Source organism: Phragmites australis, chromosome 23 (assembly GCF_958298935.1).
Source record: "Phragmites australis chromosome 23, lpPhrAust1.1, whole genome shotgun sequence".
NCBI classification, from domain to species: Eukaryota; Viridiplantae; Streptophyta; class Magnoliopsida; order Poales; family Poaceae; genus Phragmites; species Phragmites australis.
This window is the reverse complement of record NC_084943.1, coordinates 21,381,867-21,405,979: the sequence shown is the minus strand read 5'-3', so window position 1 is coordinate 21,405,979 and position 24,113 is coordinate 21,381,867. Positions and strand designations below refer to the sequence as shown.

The 24,113-nt window shown below is 49.8% G+C and overlaps 2 protein-coding genes across 3 annotated transcripts; one reads left to right on the top strand and one right to left on the bottom strand.

Annotated features, from left to right (window-relative positions):
- Positions 1–28: 28 nt before the first annotated feature.
- On the bottom strand, positions 29–6,956 carry LOC133906731 (flowering locus K homology domain-like). Its single transcript, XM_062348713.1, has 7 exons — positions 6,878–6,956; positions 5,867–6,363; positions 2,442–2,688; positions 1,626–1,774; positions 1,252–1,542; positions 959–1,147; positions 29–380 (listed from the first exon to the last, which is right to left on the bottom strand). The coding sequence occupies exons 2-7, from the start codon at positions 6,356–6,358 to the stop codon at positions 192–194; spliced, it is 1,557 nt and encodes a 518-aa protein (XP_062204697.1). The 5' UTR covers positions 6,359–6,363; positions 6,878–6,956; the 3' UTR covers positions 29–191.
- A 1,455-nt stretch (positions 6,957–8,411) lies between these two features.
- Positions 8,412–12,834, top strand: LOC133906446 (ureidoglycolate hydrolase-like). Of its 2 annotated transcripts, XM_062348360.1 has the most exons (12): positions 8,420–8,814; positions 8,917–9,002; positions 9,340–9,414; positions 9,654–9,782; positions 10,368–10,454; positions 10,552–10,754; positions 10,824–10,926; positions 11,005–11,096; positions 11,404–11,466; positions 11,562–11,802; positions 12,013–12,053; positions 12,366–12,834. In XM_062348360.1, exons 1-12 carry the CDS (start codon positions 8,476–8,478, stop codon positions 12,461–12,463), a joined length of 1,557 nt encoding a protein of 518 aa, XP_062204344.1. In that variant the 5' UTR covers positions 8,420–8,475; the 3' UTR covers positions 12,464–12,834. The 2 variants fall into 2 exon arrangements, with proteins under 2 accessions (XP_062204345.1, XP_062204344.1); XM_062348361.1 differs by lacking the exon at positions 12,013–12,053 and having other exon boundaries at positions 8,412–8,814.
- The last annotated feature ends 11,279 nt before the right edge of the window (positions 12,835–24,113 follow it).

Below are 24,113 nucleotides of genomic sequence, written 5' to 3'. Positions count from 1 at the left end.
TATTTTGGGTGAATTAAGGCACATTAGGTTAACGGTCAAGCTCGAAACGAAACAGCATATCAGGAAACAGTTGGCGCAGGCGTCAGAAAGCAGAGTACACCAAAAGTTCAGAAACCCTAACAGATGAACAGATTGACAAACAAAACCAGAATCCCCCTCCCCTAAGGTCTGAAACAAGCTCTTCCTTCCTGTTAGTATCCGTAGTTTGGCGGGTACGGTGCACCACCATAGTTTCCTCCATTGTGAGGGCCAGGACCGGCGCCACCTGGAGGAGATCCATATGATGCGCCCCCGTACGGCGGGTAAGAGTTGTAGCTCGCATCAACTGGTTGAGCAGAACCTGGTGGTGGCCCTTGGGGAGAAGCTTCAGCCATGAAGTTCTGCAAGAAGCATGGGGTTCAGTTAACAGAAGACAATATAAGTTGCGAAGTGCAATGGACAGAATATGTCAACGGAAATGGCAAGGTAGGTGATCAATATATGCTATAGTGTTCTTGTAAATTTTGATGACTATGGTGGCAGCGTTATAGCTTCTGAAATTGGTAGTAGGTGACATGTGATGATTAGCAGCGACCAGGATTGGCAAACGAGCACAATCACTACAGTATGAAACCATAGTGATGGGTTTTCCCTCAGCACTTTGGGTGTCATCTTTTACATCTGTGTGTCCTATTGATGGAAGAGTTGTGTGCATCAAACTTCTATCAACAGCATAAATCTACTCATCCACCAAGTATGACATCATGAAGCTACCTCCTATCTAATGCAATAATTACACACTATAGCATCCGGACTGTACTTGGCGGGTGGCATGGACTCAGAACAGTGCATTGAAAGAACATGGTGAGGATATCAGCGACTAGAAAATAGATTGTCAGAATATCACAAGGATTAGCCAAAATGCAGGTAATGAGAACTCGAGAATGCTGATGCAATTTAAGAGGACAGAAGAAAATACCTTGATCAGCTGTTGAGCAGTTTGAACTTGTGAGGCGCTTCCTGTTATCTCCACTGTCATCTCTCCAGGAACACCTTCTTGAATACTTATAGTTGCACCACTATGCCTGCGGATGTAGCTGATACTGGCACCAGCTGCCCCAATCACAGCATCAGCGTAGGAAAGAGGAACTTGCATGCTGTGTGTCACCTGTCAAATAAAATCAAACATGGAAAAAAAAGTAAAATTTATCATAGCAATAGGCATGCAAACAATTCATTTTGTTAAGAATGATCAAATGTACAGAAACTAACTTGAGAAGACCCATGTGTTTGGTGTTGATTCCCTGAGGGAGGAGCAGCACTCAGAGGTGCATCACGTCCATACGAAGAAATTCCATAGTGCGGTTGCTTTTCCACAGGGGGCATATCAGGAGGAGGATAATAGTTGTCTTGTGGTCGTGGAGGTGGAGGCATGAAATGTGGATTCCCAACATATCCTGGACCACCAGGAGGAAGGTTCGGGGGATGACCCCACGGCGGAGGAGGACCCCACTGCTGAGGAGCTGGCATAGGTTGCTCTCTGTGCACAGTGTGCGCCTTCATCTGTCCAGAAGGCAATTTATGTTTATGTTCACTGAATACTGCATGCAAGGAAGTAATAAGCTGCATAACAGAATAGAACTTGCCTGCGTTTCAAATAAAGGAAGAACACTGCGGTCAACAAGAAATTTTCTTAAATGACTTGCAATCAGCTCCACTGCTTTGTGAACATCAAGAGGTTCACCCTGTATCTCGACAACTCTGTCATCATTTAATGCAACAGGCGGCACATTCTCTGTGAAGAAAATGGGAAATAAGTGAAATGGCCGATGTGCCATGCTTATATATATATATGCAATGTGAGACTGTATGTAAAACTTAATGCAGTTATCTGGAGATCACAATGAAACTTATGTACAAATGATCAACCATGATCCAGCACGCAAAACAAAGCTAAATAAAGGAAAAGGCTAGAGTAATCAACTAGAATTACCAAAGGGCGGGTTTTGACGATATAACTGCAAGCACATCTGTATTTTTTCAATGTATTGAACAAATAGAACAGATATGAAAATGTTTGAGCCTATAGTTTATTAGTCAAGAGCATCAACACCATCAATATCCACTAAATTATTATATATGCAAACATCAGTCAAATGAATAAAGTGCAATAACATTTTCATTTAAAAATAGATGTAACTCACAGAAAAGGCACATGTTTCCAGATTCATAACCCAAAAAGAGGAATCGTGCAAGACATGAACTTCAATGTATACACCTTATTAGTTCAATGACACAAAAATGCTGCACATAATCAGTAAAGCTACAACAAAAGGAATCACAGATTTAACTTTGGCTAGCTAAAAACCTTTCAAGGAACTAAAGAAATAGGCAAAATAAGAAATGATATGGTGACGCCTTACGATAACAAAACAATACCAGAAAAAAAATGTAAACCTTACCAAGGATCCGGAGAACACACTTTGATGAATCCTGTATGGATTTAATGGTTGCTCCTTGCTTGCCAATCAGGCTGCCAGCTTGGGAAGCTGGCACCAGTAGTCGTGTAGGTCCTACGGTAACAGCACCTCGTTGAGGCTGATCAGGTTCACCATCTAAACCATCTGTTATCCTTTTATGAACTCTAAGCAATCCATCAACAGCTGGGGGTAGTGGTACATCTGGTTCATCCTTTGCTGAAATCATTACCTTTAAACAGGAAAACAGTATCAAGATGTCAGCAAGGATGCACAAAACTATGTTACATACAGATGAACCAATGGAAGGGAAACATTAATTAGTAGCAATATGCACAAGAGCTCTTGAAATGCTAAGATAATACAAGAATATGGCATGTATTTCCATCCTGCAGTAGTTGGATGAAACGATGACACGGCTGTATAGTTACATATACATTTTTGCATGGCCATAGCCTACATTTGGAGCATATACATTGTCACTACCCAAGAGGCCAAGACAACTGAGATGATAACCCTGCTGACTAGGGCTAAAAGGATAAGCATGTCAAATTGAAGGGTATCTAGATTTGTACATTTACCACATCAGATGCAGTCAAGATAAGAATTGCTTAAGTTCAGTAGATCAGGTTACAGACTCCAGAATAACATTTATTTCCTATGTAAGCACAACTAATCAAAGATATGTCACATAGGGCCAGTAATGCATTCCGGTCTGCCTTGTGGAATCTATTTTCACACAGAATCTTTACCAATACTATTAACATATTTGTGTTATGGCCCTAAAGAAGTTATCAATTAGTTCATTTATACAAAAGATAGCACTGCAGATTAAAAATCCGCAAAAATGCCAAACTATGTGTTACATTAAGGTTGCTGGAGATCAGGAAAACATAGTAAAATAAAACTACGAGAAAAATATCTTCTGTAAAGCCCAATTATGTGTTACACTGTGATTGCAGAAGATCAGGGCATCTGATGCTTCGATGGGCAACACGCTCATATGACCAAAAAGATTACAGTTCTTGCATTCTTGTTAGCATGCTTTTAACATAATACACCATCCTTAACCACAGCTTTTACTCTCCTTACAACTGTACATGGATCAAGAGTGTTGTCTTTAAGGGCATGTTTGAGATACAAGTGATCGATATAGTAGTTTCAATTTGAATATGTATTTAAATATACCCTAATATTTTCCAACATATGTGATTATTAAAATCCCACAAAAGAAAATAATAGAAATGCACAGTTGTTTTAAAGCAACTTGGAAGTATAGTTTGCTCTTATTTAAACAAAAAATAGTGTTAAGTGGGAATACTGCTTCATTAAAACCAATTCCCAAAAGTATTGCAGAAAGTGTATATATAGAATCTGTACTTACATGATTACATTTCAAGTGTATACACTTTAACTTTTTTTATTTTGCAGACATCTCTCAAGTATCAGACCATCTGGACTTAGGATTAAGTTTTGTTACACTATTTCAGTCCTCCCATATTTTACTAACTGATTCCCTTTTGGTCAAAAAATCAAACAGATCATGGAATTACCGGACAATATATGCAGCTCCTTGATAGGGATCTTCATCCAATACTCAAAAGACTTAAAGCATATTTGCAGCTGAGGAGCACAACACTGAACTTTGGTAATCATGACTGCACGTCTACTTTCGAATTTGGATACACACACGATTGGACTTGAGGCCTTAGAGTGCAGTCAGAACCTGCAAAGATTAGTTTGTTATTGTTATTGACACTATTAAGTTCTGTACTTGAACGCCATTTTGCTGATGAGCTGCTCCTTGTCAGTTTTAGAATCCCTTCACTTGTGCAGAAACTTCTAGGGCTAGTAGCATGGATATTTCTTCAGTGGTCACATAACATACAGTTGAGTACAGCCAGGGACTACGTCCCAAAATTTTACTTTGATTCGCATTCATATAAATGGCTACTGAATTGATCAAAATCAGTGTTCCCATCCGTTAACCGATCAGTTCTTTTTTAAAAAAAAAGGCATTTATGCATGCAATAATTACTTGATCCATGTATGCATACAACATTATCAACATTTACTTGCAGAATCATTTTTTAAACAACAAAATGGCAAATCGGCCAAAGTCAATATTCTCATTGATAGCTGGTTGTACTTCTTCTGGAAAGTGTTCTTTTTTTTATTGAAATAGTTACTTGATCCCTGTAAAAATAAAAATTTATGCACGGTTGCTTCCATAGCCCATACTAAATTTTTGAATGGAGTTAGGATTTCAGTTATCCAGTTGAAAGCTACATTGAAATATTCTTCTTACTACTTGCTGCAAGCATACAGACATTCTAGGAAGGTGGATGTTAATTCAATATTTTTTATTACTGATATATAAATTTCACTGTACTTAGACTATCAAATCTCACAAAATATAAAGTTGCACTGGAGTTAGTAGTGGTAGCTGAATAGTGATTATCAGGGGCAATATAAGCTCCTGGTCACTAACCTAACCTAATTAAACTTTTGAAAGAATCTGAAAAAAATGCATCCCATTCAGATGGACTCAAGGAAAGTAAGCGAACCTACTCAAGCAATTGATGCCGACATAGAGCAGCATTAATCTGTGACTGCAGATGTACGTCAAAATCCCATTGTACAATATGAAATCAAAATGTCAATAACCAGTTCCTTTTTTCATTTCTACAGTTTCCAGTAGGTCTACAAGAATTAGCCCAACTTTCATGTGTAAATAACAAATACGATTAATTCCAGTCAACTCCTGTGCTTACAGACAACTTGCACACCAAACTATCAGATATCTGTAAATATGACCATGTTCACAAAGTGTCCCAAATAAATGCAAAAGATGGACAGTATGTGTGGTCGGGGAATATAATAATACTTTAGCTGACTGTACTGGTAAGGTTTCCTAGCTGATTCGTTCTTCAAGACAAGCATAAAAAAACATTCACTAATATACTACTCCCTCTGATTGCAAATGTATGTTGTTTTAGACTTGTGCACAAGGATTAAGAAAGTAAATCAAATTACCTCGTTGCCCCTCATTTATACTACATTGGGAAAGATGGCTCATTTATTTGTGAGAGTGGAAACAATTATTAAGCAAGGGCAAGGAAGAAAAGAGTAAAAAGTGCCTAGAAGTTCTAGGATGACTTACATTTAGAGAATAGTTAAGAAGGCTAAAACAACCTACATTTGCAATCGGAGTGAGTAAAAACTATCTACCTGTCTAGTTCTCTGAAGTAACCATAACGCACAGATTTACTGGTATAGGCAACAGGTGAAACTTGGCTTTGTACATGACTCAGCATGTTTCTACAAGGCTACAACATTATTGAGCACGCGACCAAAAAATCAATTACAATGGAAACTCAAAATGATAAAGAAGAGAACGAAAGACTTACAACTCTTTCTGGCACACTTTGTGGTCCCTCGAGAACCTTGATGCGAGCTTTGGATTCCTCACACATTTTTTTGATGAAATCACCTTTGCGGCCAATGACAGCACCCACCTTCTGGGCAGGAACCAGTATACGGAACACACTTTCTCCAGGCCATCCAGGCCATTTCTTGTCATCAGCCAACACACTATCCGGTTGCTTTGCCACAGCTTCCTCGCCATAGACACTTGCAGGCTCTTCCTGCGAGGGGATAGTTTGTACCTCTTTGTTCAGACCCCCCACATCTTCATTGTTCACGCCCATATGCTCCTCAGTATACAGGTTACCCAACTCGTCATGGCTTGGGTCTTTGGATCCCTCATCATATGGTTTTTCCGGATCTTCCTTGATCTGCTCTTGCACATCAGTACAAGGATTGGAATGTTCCTCATTGTCAAGGTTAGTAGGAACTCCAGTCAGATTATTCTCCACAGGGTTATCGACTGACCCATCCATATTATCTGGAAACAAGCAAAAAGGCCCAAGTTAATTCAAGCACCACAAACCCTCAAATCTCCCCGCAACTCTGCAGGGTTGGCGAAAAGACTAAGGACACATGCACATGCACTACACAATACCAGAAGAACCACCAACCACCCAAACCCTTGGCCTAACTAATTCGAGCTCGCCCCCGTCGCCCCACGAAACCAATAACCCATTTCAACCCGCGGATCCACCTACTATTAACTCGGAGCGGCACGAACCCTGACGCATCGGCAGCGAGCGGCGGGAGAAGAGCGCGACCTCTAAACCCTAAATCGAGAGCAGAGCAGCGAGCTCGCACCCACACCACGCGACCCCCGAAGGGCGCGTCGAATCAAGCGCAAACTACCAGGGGCCGTCGCACCCAAGGCTACGGCGCGAGCATTCGAACCCTAGCGTCCGACCGCGGAACCCCGCGCCACCGGTCGCCCGCGCGAGCACGCGACGGCATCGCCGATGAAAGAGGGAGGGGGAACAGGAGAGGACGCAAACCTTGTGGAGCAATAGGAGGAGGCCTTCGCGGGCGAGGAAGCCGGGGCGCCGCCGCCGGAGAGGAGGAGGGGTGGGGGGGGGGGGGTTGAGGGGAGCACGGAACGGGTGCGGATGCGGGAGGGGGCGTGTGCTCGTGCGGCTCGGTTTGATTTAACCTGGCCGCGGCCATGCGTTACCACCTGTCCGGCTGTGCTTGGGCTTGGGCTTTTGCCTGCAAAGGCCGCTCATGGGCCTTGGGCTTTCGTGTGTCCCACTTAGCGCTGGGCCTAGGATGTAAGTTTTGTATTTTTTTATTAGATGGATCCAAAACTCAAAAAATAATTCGCTATCACCTAATTAAGTTAATAAAAAGATAAATTAATTAGTGACTCAGAACTGCCTATTGAATACTCACTTACATCACTAGTTAGCTCCATAGTCTCGGTTTCTTTAAGTGGTGTGTAATCAACCTACTCAATCTAGACAAATTGAAGGGAGAAATAAAGTAGAATCGGAGATCTAGGAGGAGATGAATTGGGGAATTTTAGGTTCTAGTTCATTCTCTAGTTTGTTCGGGTCATTCACCACACTCCGACGCAGATTATAACCTTCACGTCTAGACTGGTTACAACAGCAAAGAATTTTTTATTTTTATATTTTTAAATCTAAAAATTACAAATATACACATTAATTTTGAAAATTTGCAATTATATACTCATGTCGTCGGTTGCAAAGACAACAGGGCAACGGCCCACAAGTTAAAAAAAAATAAAAATACAGCAGACGGGTTACCGCAGCAAAGGCCAACGGGCCGAGTAAAGTGACTGTCCTATTACAAGGCTCAAGGCCCGAATGTCCCCCTGGGCTTCATTCGATTGGGCTTCCGGGTCCGTGAGGGAATGTAGGAGCAGCGAGTTTTTTTATTTTAATATTTCTTAAATAAAAAAACTGTAAAAATAGACGTCTATTTAAAAAAAATACGTATCTAGACTCTTTCCCCGACGATAGGTGCCTGATGTTTTTTCCACAGCCGACAGGTTAAAAAAATACAATATTTCAACACTTTAAAATTCAAAATATTATTAAAACTGTTATGAAAAATTCTAAAAATAAAATAATAATGTAGAAGATGCTATAATCAACCTCTTCAAAAGTTTCAACGTAAATAATTATTTTAAAATAAGAAACAAAAAAGATAAATTCTATCATACTCAAAAATCATTTTTTTTTCTAAATTTTTTTAAGAGCTAGATCATATATCCTTCTATCACTAAATTTGTTAGAATTTTTATGAATATTTCTATATTATTTTAAATTTTGAGGTAATAAAATATATTATTTTTATTTTTAAACATATAGTTGGTTAGGAGGATAAGAGTTTAGATGTACGATTTTTCAAACCACGCTTTTTTACAATTTTTTTATTTAAAAAAACTAGGAGTGGCAGCCGTGACAGGGTGAAGGATCCTCTGCTCCATTAGATTTCGTGGGAACGGGAAACATTATTATGCCGCGTACGTAGACCTTCAACGAGCACACAGGCGCTCGTTCGCAGACGATCCGGAAGCATCCCGAGCGCCGCAACTCCACCCCGTGACGAAGCAGCCACCGCCGCCTTCATGTCGTCTTCCTCGTCACCAAGCAAGCACGCACCAGTCCCAGTCACCACCGCAAGCACTGCCGTCGCGTCGTCTCCCACCTCCGCCGCCGCACAAAACTACCGATCGCACGAGCCGCCGAGCCCTCCCCCACTGTGTCAGCCGACACGAAGCGTCATGCCTTCGCGCCTCCTCCTCCTCCTCCTCCTCCCCTTCTTCCTCCTCACCGCCGCGGCCGCGGGCCACGACGACGCGGCGGCGCGGCGGACGATGGAGGAGTTCGCCGGCTTCCCCACTTCCGAGGAAGGCAAGGGGAACTCCTCCCCCTTCCACGTCGACTCCGAGGGCCTCCAGCGCCAGGTACAGACCAGACGAACCCCCTTCGTCGTGCTTGTGCCGTGCAGCCTGCGGCCGGGCTCGCTTCCTAGGCTCTTTGCAGTTATCCCGATGTGCTTTTTGCAGATTGATGAATTGGCGTCGTTCTCCGACTCGCCCGCGCCGTCGGTGACCCGCATCCTGTACAGCTACAAGGATGTGCAGGCTCGGAGGTGACTGCTGACACCCATTGCACGACACTAGTTCAGTTTACCCCTTGTCCCGATAGTCAGCGAGTGAAGGCGAGAATCATTATTATCTGCAGAGTGATCTGAGTTTACTTGTGATCAGTTTTGTCCGTAGAATGTTCCACGCTTGAAAGAACTTTGATTTCATGAGCAGAATACTGATCGGTCGACTTACTGTAGTTTAAATTCTGAATTCCGATAATTGCCGATTTAACATTGTGGCCATCCCATTTCGAATGTGATTTTTATATCTGCCATTGTGCATCTATAATGCGCACCTATGTCTATCTATCCTGATTGTTGGCTTACTTCCAATGTACAGGTATATAAAAGGGATAATGAATCAGCTTGGGCTTGCTGTTCGAGAAGATGCTGTTGGCAACATATTCGGCCGCTGGTGAGTTGGTCTTTGTCAGCTCTCAGATTCTGTTGTTGGTTGATTTTTCTGGCTTTAGAAGCCATTTACACATCAACTGTAGTAAACATCTCCATACAAAATACTACATATGAGTTCTGATGTTCCCTGCTCTGTACGGCTGTAACAGTACCTTCAGTTTGAAAGTCTCTTCGTTTCATTTGAACTTGCTATGTACTGGAATCCTCTTGCCCATGGTAACAGTGCGTGCTTCTCTGCAGGGAGGGTTCTGAGGCTGGACTAGGAGCAGTTGCAACGGGTTCTCATGTTGATGCCATTCCATTCTCAGGCAAATATGATGGTGTTGTTGGTGTTCTGGGTGCTCTTGAGGCAATTAGTGCGCTGAAAAGGTATAATATACTGCATAAAAGTATCTTTCACCATTTCTGAAACAAGGATGATTATTTGGCTTGCATATTTTTGGAATATCGTCCATCTGTAATACGGATCTTTTTTCCTTTCCTTTTGACTTTCATGCTTTTGAAATAGCTCTTAGAAATGTGCTGTAGACCTGAAATATTTAGTTCAAAGCATATCCATAGAATGCGTACTACCTTGTTATTGAACATGTGCAGCATTAGACTACTTAAAGATGAGCACTGGATAATAACAAATTGTTGCTTCAATCATTTCTACACCTTTTGAGGTGACAACGCCAGGCTATATCAACGTTAGACACTTGAATTATTTATTCTTTGGATCCTTGTAAACTCCATTCTTTGCCTGATCAATAGAATCGGCAAAGTTTTTGCCATTTCGTAAAGGGAAAAAAAGTAGACTTTATTATAGTATTCGCATTGATGCAAATCTTTCTTTTTTTGTCTATGTTGTCACACATTTTGAGGCCACAACTCCGGGCTATGTAAATGTTGTACTCAGCTTTGTTTTTAATCATGAAACGAACCTTGCCTGTTTGGCCTGCACGTGTCATACAGATCTGGTTTCCAGCCAAAAAGGTCTTTGGAGGTTATTATGTTTACATCAGAGGAGCCTACACGATTTGGAATTAGCTGCTTGGGAAGGTAGAACCTTAAGCAATAGAATTAGTTCTGCTTGCGTTAATGACTACATGATTCTGGTTTGTTGGTTCTCATCTTTTTACTCCTTGAAAATATGCAGCCGTTTAATGGCAGGGATTGAAGAACTAGCTCAATCCCTGAGAAAGGTAGTTGACAATCAGAATGTATCATTTTTAGATGCTGCAAACTCTGCTGGCTATATGATGCATCCAGAAGACCTGCATGGTGTTTTTTTAAAGAAAGACAGCTACTCCGCTTTCATAGAATTGCACATCGAGCAAGGTCCCATATTGGAAAAGGAAGGTAGATTCCAAGTAGATTAAATTGTTTGTGGTTTGAAATAGCTCTTATTCATATCTATTCTTGCAATAGGTATCCCCATTGGCATTGTTACTGCTATTGCTGCTCCTGCAAGTATTAAAGTGGAATTTGAAGGGAACGGTGGTCATGCTGGAGCAGTGCTCATGCTTGCAAGGTTAGCATGTCCATCCATTTGAGTGCGTTCTTGTGGACGGATCTACAAATTTATGTATGATAAAGGGGTGCTTTACAGAAATGATGCTGGACTGGCAGCAGCTGAGCTGGCATTAGCAGTTGAGAAACATGTTCTTGAATCAGGATCAATTGATACTGTTGGAACTGTTGGTATGTTTTATCAATTAGATTTTGTTTTCAATATCAAATGTATCACCCCTTCATGCTTGTTACATCATAATGTCCTGTAGCATTTGACTAAATATGTGTTTCCACTAAATGTTTTGTCCCACTTAGGCTAGATGCTCAATTAGACAAATCGAGTTATGTTTCAAAATTGAAAGGAATTTATGAGGCTAGCAGTCAACCAACATCTCAAGAAGATTTCTCTCAAAATGGAAAAGTGAAACATTTGAAGAAGATGGTCAAGATTTGCTTGCTCCACATTAGTTTTTACCAATAAGCTATTCTTCTTCAGGTATTCTGCAGCTACATCCAGGAGCAATCAATAGCATTCCAAGTAAATCACACTTGGAAATTGGTAGGAGCCTATTTCTTTTCAAACAGAATGTGACCTTTTCTTTTGGAAAATATGATAATTTTCCAACCGACAAAGTCATGATATCCTTCATACAGATGTAAGAGATATCGATGAGAAGAGGCGAAATGATGTCATTGAGAAGGTTCGCCGATCTGCAACAGAGATATCAAAGAACCGTGGAGTAGTGCTATCAGAATTCAAGATCATCAACCAGGATCCACCTGCACTGTCTGACAAATCAGTCATTGACGCAATGGAATTTTCTGCAAAACAGTTGAACCTTGAGTATAAGTTGATGATTAGTAGAGCTTACCATGACTCACTCTTCATGGCCAGGTGAATTACCAGGCCCTAACAGGGATTTTTTCCATTGCCGAAGTATTCCTTTTCCTTTCAAGCTAAAGTACTCTCACTATCTGTCTACAAAAACATTTGTATCACTTCATTGCCAATCTTTTTTAGGTAGCTAGGTTAGCTATCTTTTTTCTTGCACCATCATACTAGCATGTTTTTCAACTAACATGTACAACTATGTATTTTCTGCAGAATATCACCGATGGGCATGATCTTCATTCCCTGTTACAAAGGTTTATACTCCATAATCTTGTTTTCAAACAGTGAAGATAATCTAATTTCCATACTTGTCGAGAAGTAAAGGTTTTAAGAAAAAACATATCTTAGAAATGTTATGTTTGTGTTTGTTTTGGTGATGTAGGAGCAATATTTCAGTTGTTGTGGCATTTGTGTTTGTTAAAGTGATAGTAGCAATATTTCATGTGTTGTCGCATTTGTGTTTGTTAGTGATGTTGGAGCAACATTCAGTTGTACAACAAAACAGCTTGCAAACAAGCAAACTGTTGCAAAATGAATGGCTACTGAAATCATCCTTCACCTTGCAGGCTACAGCCACAAGCCTGAGGAGTATGCATCACCGGAGGACATGGCGAATGGGGTCAAGGTTCTAGCCTTGACGATGGCTAAACTATCCCTGGGGTGAGCACTCGGAGGAATGAAGCCATCAAGTGCCAAAACAAGCACTTGTATTCTTGCCAATAATAAACTGCACAACACTTGCATCATCTTCTCTGCACCAGGCCCCTGCATATACACCATCATTCATCGGGATTCAAGAGTAGAGTTAACATCTGGATGGTCTGGAAGAACCAATGCAACTGTTTCAGCGAGGAAACACAATCTGGCCGACTTCATCACAAAAATGTGCTACTTCTCCTAGATCCTTGATAGTGAACGATCACCGAAAATGCTCACGCAGATGTAGGGCGCACTGAATCTGAATGTACTATATGATGCTAGTTGCGTCCTATCAAGAATTCTGTTATACAATAACCACTTGGAGACTTTTTCCGATTTTTGCAGTGCAACATTCTCTTGGGTTCACTGCTTTACATTGAAACTCTGTAGGAGATGTTCTGCTTCATTCCAACAGAACATGAACGTGGCTTTCAAGCCTGGTCCTTATTTGAATCACTGCTGCTGGTGACATGAGATGCGCTGTCTTTTCGCCTCCGTCTCTGCTACGCACGTTGCTGGTGCTGCTGCGATCGATGAAAAGCCTGCCGTTTGGACATTGTAGCTAGCGTACCTCGAATCAAACAGAGGACCGGACGCGCGATCCGGCATGCATCTGCTTTGCTGCTGTCGTTGCAAACGAGCACACCACGACCGTGTCAAGCAAGCGCCGCTCTGGTACTGCGTTCTCAGCTGAGCTCACGCCAGCATCGTCGTTGTCGCCGCGCCCAGAGCTAGCTTGGGAGACCGATCGGCGGCACGAGCACGAGCAACGAGCACTGCCAGCCTGCCCCGCCCCGGTGACGTGTACCCGCCGTCCGCCGCCTGAACCTGAGCCCCGCAGTGAGCGAGACAGGATCATCGGCCAAGGCGACGCCCGTCGGCGGCAATCAGGTGCGCTGCGTGGCGCGCGAGACAGGAACGGCACGGGACCACCGCTTCGGTCTTCGGCCACGATGGCGATAGAGAATGCCTCCTTGGCTGGGCAAATCTCGCCGGTGTGGCCGCCGGTGACTCGAGCGCGATGGCGGCGGCGAACCAGAAGGCTGCACTGGCGAGCAGCACATGCAGCACCCAGGTCGGGGTGGTCGGTATCTCATTTACCGTCCGGGGTCGAGGTCAGCTCAACCGTTGGATCTAAATTATGCGGCTAAGATTCGACATGATTTGCTCCACGTGGCCCAGGTGCGAGACAGCGACGGCGGGCCATGCGCGACGTGGATGTGTAAGGAGGTCACCAGCAAGTCCGCCGCCGCCGTCGCCGTCGCCGTCGCCGTCGCCGCCCGCGTCCATTGATGAGCCTCGGCCGGCGAATTCCGTGGTAGCTGAAGGATCGGATGAACTAGAACTTTGAAGCAGCAGTCAGAATCAGAAACACGGCAAACTTGTGACGAACACGTCAAGCATCTTCCCTTATTTGATCTTCAGACTTCAGTTGTGTAATCCAGTCCACTTCATGGTTTTGCCTGCAACACATTTGAAGAAAGAACAAATAACACTTCATATCATCAACTCCTTGTCTTGACAAATCCCGAGACCTGTTCAGCATGTATCCATCTCAAAGACAAGATGTTGCCATAGCTTTTTTTTTTAAGGACGGCAAGAGAGTTGTCGATATATATTAGGAGAAAAAATAAACAGTTTGGCCAGTTTTCTATCCATCATAAGAGAGAAACATGAAACTTACAAGAAACAAGGTCCACAAAATAAACATCCACTCACAACTCGACAACCTCCTAGCCAAAAGAGAGAAAAACGCCCAGCAAACATCTTCAGACGCGCAAAAAGTCAGCTAGAGTACATGATCACGGCTAACCGCCTCTGGTCAATGTCTTCATTTGCCTCCAACGCGACCCGTAGAGCATCCACGCTTCCATTTGGAATGTTGCCAAAGCTGCAAGGTCATTTGCTAAGGTTTGCACAGTACACGGTGTTGTGTCAGTTGGTCAACTCCTGCTCCAGCAACAGCTCAAGTTTTCTCTGCTGCTGCTATTCTGCTTGGAAAGAGATTTGCTAAAACTTAAAATCTCAACATGCTGTGCGCATCGCTTAATTAATTTCAAGGGTTGTTTCTGAAAGCGTGAGATAGCTGGGAGAACACACGATGGTGTTTGCTTCTCGTTGATAGGGATATATAGTGCATGTACAAGGTTTGTTACCAGAGATGAAGAGCTATCTATCTACAAGATCAGCTTGTGTTAGTTCGGCTGTTGCTGATTCTTGTGCCGGGCGCGCTACAGTATAGCGCGGGCGTGCCCTATTTTCGTAAGGGTGCAGCGCAGGCACGGCAGGCTTTAGCCTGGATTCTTGTACTCTAACAGTTTTTTTATACCAGGATTCTTAGATCATGGCATGTTCTTGCGGCGGGTCGGATAGTTTGACAGCGATCGCATGCTGAAAGAGATGTGTTCAGTCAGAATTTTTCTTTCCTGATCAAGTAGCAGTTTTAGCAACCACAATCCTCAGCACCTTGCTCTGGAACATCTCCAGCAACAATGTTGATACAATGTTCAGGTCAAGAAAGAAAAGGAAAAAAGGTAGCAGTTTTGGAAAACAATGTCGTTGCCAGATGGAAATCGAAGGAAATCTTCAGATGCTGCCTGGCAGACTGAAGAGTACAACCATAGTGTCAGGTCGTCAGACACCAGAGCTTCATATTCAGCGTACGTAATAACTCTCAAGATTTCTGTGTCAAGTTAATCCTTTTACAGGACTATAGATTAACACTTTGCCTGGCAGCTCCAGAATACTTGAACACTACCACAAGAACGCCCATCCTCCAGTCTGTTCATACTTATATGCTTACTGCATACACGAAGCCCTTCCAGTCTTCCATTGAGCGTTCCAAGATCACCGTGCCCGTCGCGGTCACCACCCGGCGAGGCTCTGCAAAACTGCAAGGCAGCAGTGTCATCGACCCCGGCGAGGATGAAGCTGGAGGCGCGCGGTGGGGCGGGAGAAGGTGAAGCTCAGGGACGTGCTGGGCAACAAAGTGGCCGGGGGGACGGCATGGAGAAGGTGGAAGCGGCCGGGATGCCACCACGGGGCGGGAGGCACCAGCGACGGTGGCGTCACCGAGGTGGTGGCCGCGGACGCGGAGACGACTTCGGGCGTAGACGTGGTGCTCTTACACGACGGTGTGGTCGGTTTCCGGTGTCACCGAGCGCGACGGCGAACAGAGAGAGCGCACCGGCGAGGAGCCAACGATCCAACAGCACCCAGGTCGGGGAGGTCGGTGTTTCATTTGCCGTCCACACCCTGGTCGGTATCCCGTTTGCCGTCCGGGGTCAATGTGCCCTGACCGTTGGATCTAATGTATGCCGCCAAGATTCGATACGACGACGTCAAGTTGGAGTGCTAACTGGCCCAAGCGGAGTAGGGAGGGAGGCTTGCCCCGAGCGGCCGCACTCGCCGCGCGCATGCGCGTGTGCGCAGCAGCAGCTAGCACAGTTTGCTGGAGCTGCCTCAACGGTGTTGCGAACCACCGGTCTAGGAGCGTGGCGGACGCCAATGGCCTCGCGTCGTCGACGTTGCGGGCGAGGAACGGCTTCAAGACGTTGAACCCTTCCTTCCTCGGACAAGCGCACCGCGGGGAAGAGCACCCGCAGCTGGTCGCGGCAGCGGGCACGCTGCACGGTCAACATGTCGGCGAGCGGCAGGGACCGGAAGGCCGAACCGCTGAAGGCCGGGTCCTTGGCCTCGGCACGGCGCCGAACACGAAACATCCTGAGGAGCTGCTCGTTGTCATCCTTCTCGCTCGTTGAACAGCGGCTTGCCGGCGAGTAGCTATCTCCGCCATGCATGACGCAGCTAGCCGAGCGAGCGCATGTCCACTATCGCGCGGCAGCATGGGCCGGAGATGAACAAGATGATGCTTGATTAAGGGCATAAAAAAACGACCATTCATAGGCAATCTAAATGCCAACGATTTCATCTACGCACGTCTGGTACATGTCGTGATGCCGTCCATAGAACAGAAATTCACGTTCACTTTGACATTACGCAAAAGCACATCGCACTCACGCACGCAATGAAGGCTCACCTGGACGCCGACGAACCCAGAGAGCGTGCTTGCAGAGACCTCAGTGATGGCGCGCGCGGCCATCTCGAGCTTCCTTGCCATCGCGGTACGTGGTGGGGCTCAGCGCTGAGCCCTCCCCGGCCAGCTCCCTGAAAGCGGTACACGAAAATCATGTCCCGTCCGTATAACCGTTTTCGTTTTTTACCGGCTGTCGGTGTATTCGGAACCAGGGGTCCCTGAGTCCCGAGACCGGGCCGGCCATCCGCCACATGTCACCATCCCGCAAGGTCCACCCTGCAAGATAAGAAGAAACTAAGTCCCGGGAGAAGGTGCTCGGGGCCGCCGCCTCTGGTTCCCGAGCACCTCAGTTCCCCGATGATCCGCAGAAACCCAAATACCGGGAAGGAAGTGCTCGGAAGGGTTCTCACTTACCCCTGAGTACTGTAGTCCCCCGATGATCCAAAACACCGCTCGGGAGAGAGTGATCCGGGCTGCACGTGGCCGCCCCCGAGGACTCGGTTCCCCGAAGGTCTCACCCAAGTGCTCGGGAGAGAGTGCTCGGGGCTGCACGTGGCAGCCCCCGAGGACTCGGTTCCCCGAAGGTCTCACCTAAGTGCTCAGGAGAGAGTGCTCGGGGCGGCACGTGGCAGCCCCCGAGGACTCGGTTCCCCGAAGGTCTCACCCAAGTGCTCGGGAGAGAGTGCTCCGGGCTGCACGTGGCCGCCCCTGAGGACTCGGTTCCCCGAAGGTCTCACCCAAGTGCTCGGGAGAGAGTGCTCGGGGCTGCACGTGGCAGCCCCCGAGGACTCGGTTCCCCGAAGGTCTCACCCAAGTGCTCGGGAGAGAGTGCTCGGGGCGGCACGTGGCAGCCCCCGAGGACTCGGTTCCCCGAAGGTCTCACCCAAGTGCTCGGGAGAGAGTGCTCCGGGCTGCACGTGGCCGCCCCCGAGGACTCGGTTCCCCGAAGGTCTCACCCAAGTGCTCGGGAGAGAGTGCTCGGGGCTGCACGTGGCCGCCCCCGAGGACTCGGTTCCCCGAAGGTCTCACCCAAGTGCTCGGGAGAGAGTGCTCGGGGCTGCACGTGGCAGCCCCCGAGGACTCGGTTCCCCGAAGGTCTCACCCAAGTGCTCGGGAGAGAGTGCTCGGGGCTGCACGTGGCAGCCCCCGAGGACTCGGTTCCCTGAAGGTCTCACCGGAGTGCTCGGGAGAGAGTGCTCGGGGCTGCACGTGGCAACCCCCGAGGACTCGGTTCCCCGAAGGTCTCACCGGAGTGCTCGGGAGAGAGTGCTCGGGGCTGCACGTGGCAGCCCCCGAGGACTCGGTTCCCCGAAGGTTCGCGCAAGATCGTCTGACGACCCAAGGGGTCCCATCGTCGAGGTGTCAGCCAGTCAAGGGCCCAATGCCGCATTTAATAGGCACGCGCGGCCTGACATCCTGACATCCTGACATTCTCAGCAGCCCACGCCCTAGTGTCAGACCCTGCCATGCACTGGCGAGGGGGTGTGGGTCCATTAAATGCACGGGTCCCGTCCCGTTTCATCTGGATGCCTCGGGATAACGTTACCAGAATCGAAGCGCTCCGCCTGCCACCCTGCCCTGGCAGAAGAACAAGACAGGGTGGACGCACCGGGCACCTCTGAGGCTGCCCAGTGGGCCCCCTTAATGGCGCCGGAGGGCATCCACAGTGGCGGGTGGTCGGATGCGCGCCGCATTTTCCCACCGCCCCTGTCACTTCGCCAAAACGGAATGATGACGCCTTTCTCCGTGGCGCCTTGGTATTTGCGCCCCCTCTTTCCCATTCTGGATAAATCAAGGTCGGCGCGCCTATAAAAGGAAAGGATGGAGAACTCAAGAAAGAGAGAGCTCTCGGGAGACAGACGGGAAAACAAGGCAAGGAAGCCCAGATCAAAAGGCGAAGAACATCACAAACAAGCAAAAGCCAAGCTAGAACACGAGAGCCTCAAGCTCTCTGTAGGTAGCTCACCCCTGTAACAGATACATCCTTAAAGAATTCCCTTTAAGAAGAGATATAATACACACACAGGAGTAGGGTGTTACGCCCCCGTGCGGCCCGAACCTGTCTAAACCCTGGTGCACCCATCTCTCTCGCACTAGGACGATCATCTCCCACCATCAGCCACTGCATTTATTCCCCGTTCCCATTTTATTTCCCAGACAAGCTCGTCCAGGATCATCCTCCCGGCCGAATCTCTAAAAAGGGGTCTCTCGGGATCCCTGCGACAGGAGTTCATCCTCCGACAGCTGGCGCGCCAGGTAGGGGGGAATATCCCTGGATTGTTTGTTTCACTTTTTTCCCACAGGAAAAGATGGCCGGTGGGCACCGTCTCCAGCGTTCCGGCTCCACTTCCAGTGACGGAGCGCTGCCCAACGTCAGAGGGAGCCCAGTCGCTGCTGCATGCCAGCAGCAGCCGCCATCCGCGTGCGCGTTTTTTCCCGCTCAAGGGGATCAAGGCGCTGGGCCCATCAGGGCCGCCGCCGCCGCTGCCAACACACTTTCCGACCCCCAGCAGGTGGTCGGGACCCCGGCAGCTAGGTCCGCCTCTGGACCACGTCGGGTGCCACCTCGGCGCAGGCTCGCTTTCAGCGAGGCCAGCCCAGGGAGCGCGCTGCTTGCAGCACATGCTCTCCTTAGGCACCCGCCCGTTCAAGCCACGCCGAACACTCCGGAAGGTCGGTGGATCCAAGATGTAGTTGCTTTGGTCGGCACTGCTCGTCGCCAGGTGCAGGCCGGGAGTCCTCGCACCACTTCCCAGCATGGTGCCGCCAGAGTCGGCTCCTCAACGGGCAACACCCGCACGGGCCGAGGGGTCTCTAGGCGGAGTGCCGTCCCCCTGGCTGTATCTGAAGCCCGGGATCTTCGTTTGCGCCTTGACGAGCGGAGGGGCCACGAGGATGCCCGAGTTACTCTCGAGCGTCAGCGGGAGACCCGGCAGGGGGTCGGGGCAGAGGACCAGGCTTCCTCTCTCCCGGCCCAAGGCCACCGGGGATCCCCGGCTCGCCGCCACTCGCCACCGAGGACCCCCGCTCGTGCTGCAGGGTACGGCACCGGCTGCCGTGCCTTCACCACCGAGCTCCGCCGGGTCAGGTGGCCTTCCAAGTTCCGCCCCGAGCTGCCGGAGAAGTACGACGGGTCCATCGACCCCGTCGAGTTCCTCCAAATCTACACGACGGCCGTCCAAGCAGCCGGAGGCAGCGAAAAGGTGATGGCAAACTACTTTCATGTTGCCCTGAGGGGCTCCGCCCGCTCTTGGCTTATGAACTTACCCCCAGGGTCTATCAGCTCCTGGGATGACCTGTGCCACCAGTTCGTGGCCAACTTTCAGGGCACGTTTACGCGCCCCGGTTTGGAGTGCGACCTTCACGCCGTCCAACAGCAGGAGGGGGAGACGCTACGGCGCTTTATACAGCGCTTCAGCCAGGTTCGCAACACCATTCCACGAGTGGCCCCCCATGCTGTTATTGTTGCTTTCCGGCAGGGCGTGCCAGTTCTATGCAAAGCAGATTCACCAGCCAGCTCAGGCTCTTCATACCATTCCCCTGTCATGGCCTTTCGCGGTCTGGGGTTTGGACATTCTGGGTCCATTCCCCCGAGCAGTCGGGGGCTATGCATACTTATATGTCACTATCAACAAGTTCACCAAGTGGCCGGAGGCGGTCCCAGTCATCAAGGTGACCAAAAACACGGCGCTCCAGTTTATCCGCGGCATCACCAGCCGCTTTGGCGTCCCGAACCGGATCATCACCGACAACGGCACCCAGTTCACTAGTGCCTTGTTCGGGGACTATTGCGAAGATCTCGGCATCAAGCTTTGCTTCGCTTCCGTCGCTCATCCTCGGAGTAACGGGCAGGTCGAGCGCGCCAACGCGGAGATACTGAAGGGCCTCAAAACCCGGACCTATAACGTGCTCGCTAAGCACGGGAAGGGATGGGTGGACGAGCTGCCAGCCGTGCTGTGGGCTAATCGGACTACGCCAAGCCGCGCCACCGGGGAGACTCCGTTCTTCCTCGTCTATGGCGCCAAAGCAGTCCTCCCCTCCGAGCTCACTCTGGGCTCCCCTCGAGTGCATGCATACTCTGAGGGTGAGCAGGAGCGGCAAAGACGCGACGACGTGGACTACCTGGAAGAGCGCCGGCGGCGTGCCGCTGTCCGGGCGGCTCAGTACCAGCAGAGTCTGCGGCGTTATCATCTGCGCCATGTCCGGGCCCGGTCTCTCGAGGTGGGGGACCTAGTTCTCCAACGCGTCCAGTCGCGCGAAGGAATGAATAAGCTGTCCCCTGTATGGGAAGGTCCCTTCACCGTGATCGCGGTCCCGCGGGCAGGTTCTTTCAGGTTGGCGACGGAGGAAGGACAGCCACTCTCGAATCCGTGGAACATCGAGCATCTCCGACGCTTCTACCCGTAGATGGTCGTGCTCGCGGCTCAGGTCAGCAAGGCCGGGGGCTTCTCCCCGCCCAAGCAGTCCGAGGGCTTCGCCCCTTGGGTAAGTCGCTGTCGCCCAACCTTGTAAATATTGCACATTCAGTATTTCAATAAGCAATCGCTATGTCAAAATATTTTTTCTGGATTCCGTATGTTTAATCTGTCTGGTGAGGTGCTCGATTGTGCGAGAAAAAGTTCGCTCTCTCTCTTTTTCCTCGCTGATAAAAGAATCTCGATCGGTATGCATGCGAGCAGTCGCCGCTGACTTACGTCCGGCATGGTAGGCTGTGGTGTTCGGTGTCATGGCAGGCTCCCGGGCACTACCGAGTTTTGGGGTGCTCTGGGTAATCCCATCACTCGAGCTGCTCGAGTAGTCCGGAGCTCGGGCCCCCGGAGCGGGCTGTCGGTGCTCGGTCTGGTCTGTCATACTCGGGCGCCACCGAACCATAGGACCTCTGGGTTATGCTTCTGCTCGCTCTTGTCCGCCGGTTTGGGTGTTCGAGAGGTCTCGGGTCGAAAACGAGAGCAGTCTATAGTAAGTACCGCACTAACAGAGCGCACCAGACACAGAAATTCTATATTCTCTCTTAAGTCACAGGCTGGCAATCACAAGCAGTTCGGCCGCGAGGGTTCCAATGCCCCGGTCTCTGGTCGGCCCCAAGGGTCCTCGGGTGGTCCTACCACTTAGGCATGGGTGGTCGAGATCACCCGACCCCAGGAGCCTCGTATACCTTTGGGCACTCGGGCGCTCCGTTGAAAGAACCAAGTCCCCGGGCACCCGAGCTCGGAAGCACACTCCTCCTGGATCGGTGGGCCGGAAGGCCGACAGCTGTCCGGTGAGTGGTTATATTCAGACAAGTCTGCTTTCAGTAAATTTATGTTCCCGAGTCATTCTCGGGGGTTCTCGCGCTTTAATCTGTTCGGCGAGGTGGTCTCCTCGCGCGCAAAACCCTGCCGCGTGTCTACTTTTTCCTAGAACGACAGAACGGTTTTTGTAGAAAGGAGAACCGCGCGTACGGTAATATCTGACCGAAGCCCTTCGTGGTGGTCGTGGTGTTCGGTCCGTTTTTAAGGACCCCGAGCACTACCGAGTCCTCGGGTGCCCTGGGTAATCCTATCGCTCGAGCTGCTCGAGTAGTCCGGAGCTCAGGCCTCGGCGGCGGGCTGTCAGTGCTCGATCCGGCCCGTTTTAAGCCCGGGCACCACTGGACCGCGAGGACTCTTGGTTACATTCTCGCCCGCACGCGTCTCCCTTCTACTAACTGAGTGGTCGCAAAGTGAAAAAGTGTTCGCTAGGCACGGCGTGTTCCGAGCGGGATCGATCTATCTCCCGGGCAAGGGAGTCTATGTCTTCGTTTCTTAACTTAGGCAATGCGGACTCTTGAGAGCTCGAAGGCCGACTGCGCCAGCAACAGCGATCAGGACCACTTCATCCTCGGGGACGGGAAGGTCGGGAACGGCCCGACTGAGTACTCCCCGGGACTTCAAAGCGAAACACCAGAAGAAACATCAAACACTCAGAGAAACTGGAGTTGCGAGCCCAAGAAAAAACTGCCATTAATATTCACAAGATATATACAAGGCATTTTCTAAGGGTTCACTCCTACATCTACATTCATCAAGACAACAAAAGAAAAAAGACTACAAAAGATCTAGTCGGCAGCAGAGGCGTCGGCCGAATCCTCTGAGTCGTCCCCGGGGGCTGGCGGCGGCGGCACGTCTCGCCTGAAGCCGGCCGCCACCACGGCGGCGGTACTCCGGACCGCTACCCGGGCGGCCTCTCCCTCAGCCTCGACCACTCCCTCCCGCGCCGGCTCCAGCGGGAAGTCTGGGTCCCTGCTTCGGTAGCAGGCAAGAACGTGCTCGGCCACTGCATGTGCCAAGCCACGTCCCTCCCGGGCGGCGAGTTCCTGGACTGCCCAAGGCAGGGCCTCGAGGCGCTCGCAGACCTGCTGCAGCCCCAACACTTGTCGTGCGGGGCCGTCGCCCTTCTCGCCTTCAACGAGCCGTCCGAGACCACCCTTCTCTACGGCCCGCCGCATCCGCCGGAGTATGTCTTCCAGCATATGCTCGAGGTTAACCCACGAGACAAAGGCGATCTCGAGCTTCTCCTTGGCGGCCCGCAGCTGTGCCTCGAGTCCCTGGTTCCCGACTGAACCGGAAGAACCGCCAACTGCTGCGGGGCGGCAGCCTGCTTCGTCTTGGCCACCATCTCGGACAAAGCGCGTTCGCGGGCGGCCAGTTCCGCCTCATGCTTCGCGTTCTGCTCCGCCCTGGTCGCCATGGCCGCCGCCGCCGCGTCAGCCGCGCCCTCTCGGCGACTCAGTTCGCCTTCTCGACGACTCAGCTCGCCCTCCCGCCGGGCCAGCACGTCCTCCTGCTGAGTCACCGAATCCTCCCGAACATCGAGCTCTGACGCTAATAGTTCGTTGTTCACCTCCCGCAAGGAAACGTCCTCCTCCCAACGGTGGATCTCTTCCCTGATCTTCCGAAGGTCGTCTTCCCTGCGCTGGAGGTCGGCGCACGTCTTCTCGGCCGCGCCCTCCCGGCGGGTCAGCTCAGCTTGCCGCTCCTCTGCAGCCTGCTCCCGGGCTGCGATTGCTACCTCCCTCTCCTGCGCCTGCCCCATCCTGGTAAGGGCCTCGGCAGCTTGCTGCCTCGACGCCTCAGCCAGGCGGGCGGCGTCTTCTCGCTCCCGCGCGGCTTCTGCCCGCACGGTCTTCAAAACTTCCTGTTCCCGCGCGACTTCCGCACGGATATCTTCTAGGAGCTTCTGCTCCCGCGCGGCCACCACACGGGCCTCCTCCTGGGCGCCCGCCAGCTGCGCCTTCTCCAACGCCAGGCGGGCGCGCTCGGCCTCGAGCTCCCCCTCCTTGGCGTTCACCGCTGCGCCCAGCCGCCCGACCGCTACTTGGACGCCTTCAATGGCGGCCAGGAAAGGGTCGGCGGGCTGGCCGGGCACCGATGGGGCCCAGGCTCCTCCGCAGAGTGCCTCCAGGGGGGCCGAGCTCTCTGCAGGGCCCTGCGCTGCCATCCGCCCCGGGCTCTGCCTACCCGGGGTAGGCTCCGCCGGCGCCGAAGACTCGGACGGCGGCCGCATTCCCGCATCGGCCGCCCTGTCCGCCAGCCCCGGCAAAGCGTCCACCTCCACCGTC

What these genes read in the sequence shown, in the direction of transcription:
- LOC133906731 (XM_062348713.1), bottom strand. Translation starts at nt 6,358, where the DNA reads ATGGATGGGTCAGTCGATAACCCTGTGGAGAATAATCTGACTGGAGTT. An exon ending in GTGTGTTCTCCGGATCCTTG is followed by an intron (nt 1,775 to 2,441) that starts GTAAGGTTTACA and finishes TTTTCTTCACAG; the next exon opens with AGAATGTGCCGCCTGTTGCA. An exon ending in CTGCTCAACAGCTGATCAAG is followed by an intron (nt 381 to 958) that starts GTATTTTCTTCT and finishes TGCTTCTTGCAG; the next exon opens with AACTTCATGGCTGAAGCTTC.
- LOC133906446 (XM_062348360.1), top strand. Translation starts at nt 8,476, where the DNA reads ATGTCGTCTTCCTCGTCACCAAGCAAGCACGCACCAGTCCCAGTCACC. An exon ending in AAGGATGTGCAGGCTCGGAG is followed by an intron (nt 9,003 to 9,339) that starts GTGACTGCTGAC and finishes TCCAATGTACAG; the next exon opens with GTATATAAAAGGGATAATGA. An exon ending in CTTCATTCCCTGTTACAAAG is followed by an intron (nt 12,054 to 12,365) that starts GTTTATACTCCA and finishes TTCACCTTGCAG; the next exon opens with GCTACAGCCACAAGCCTGAG.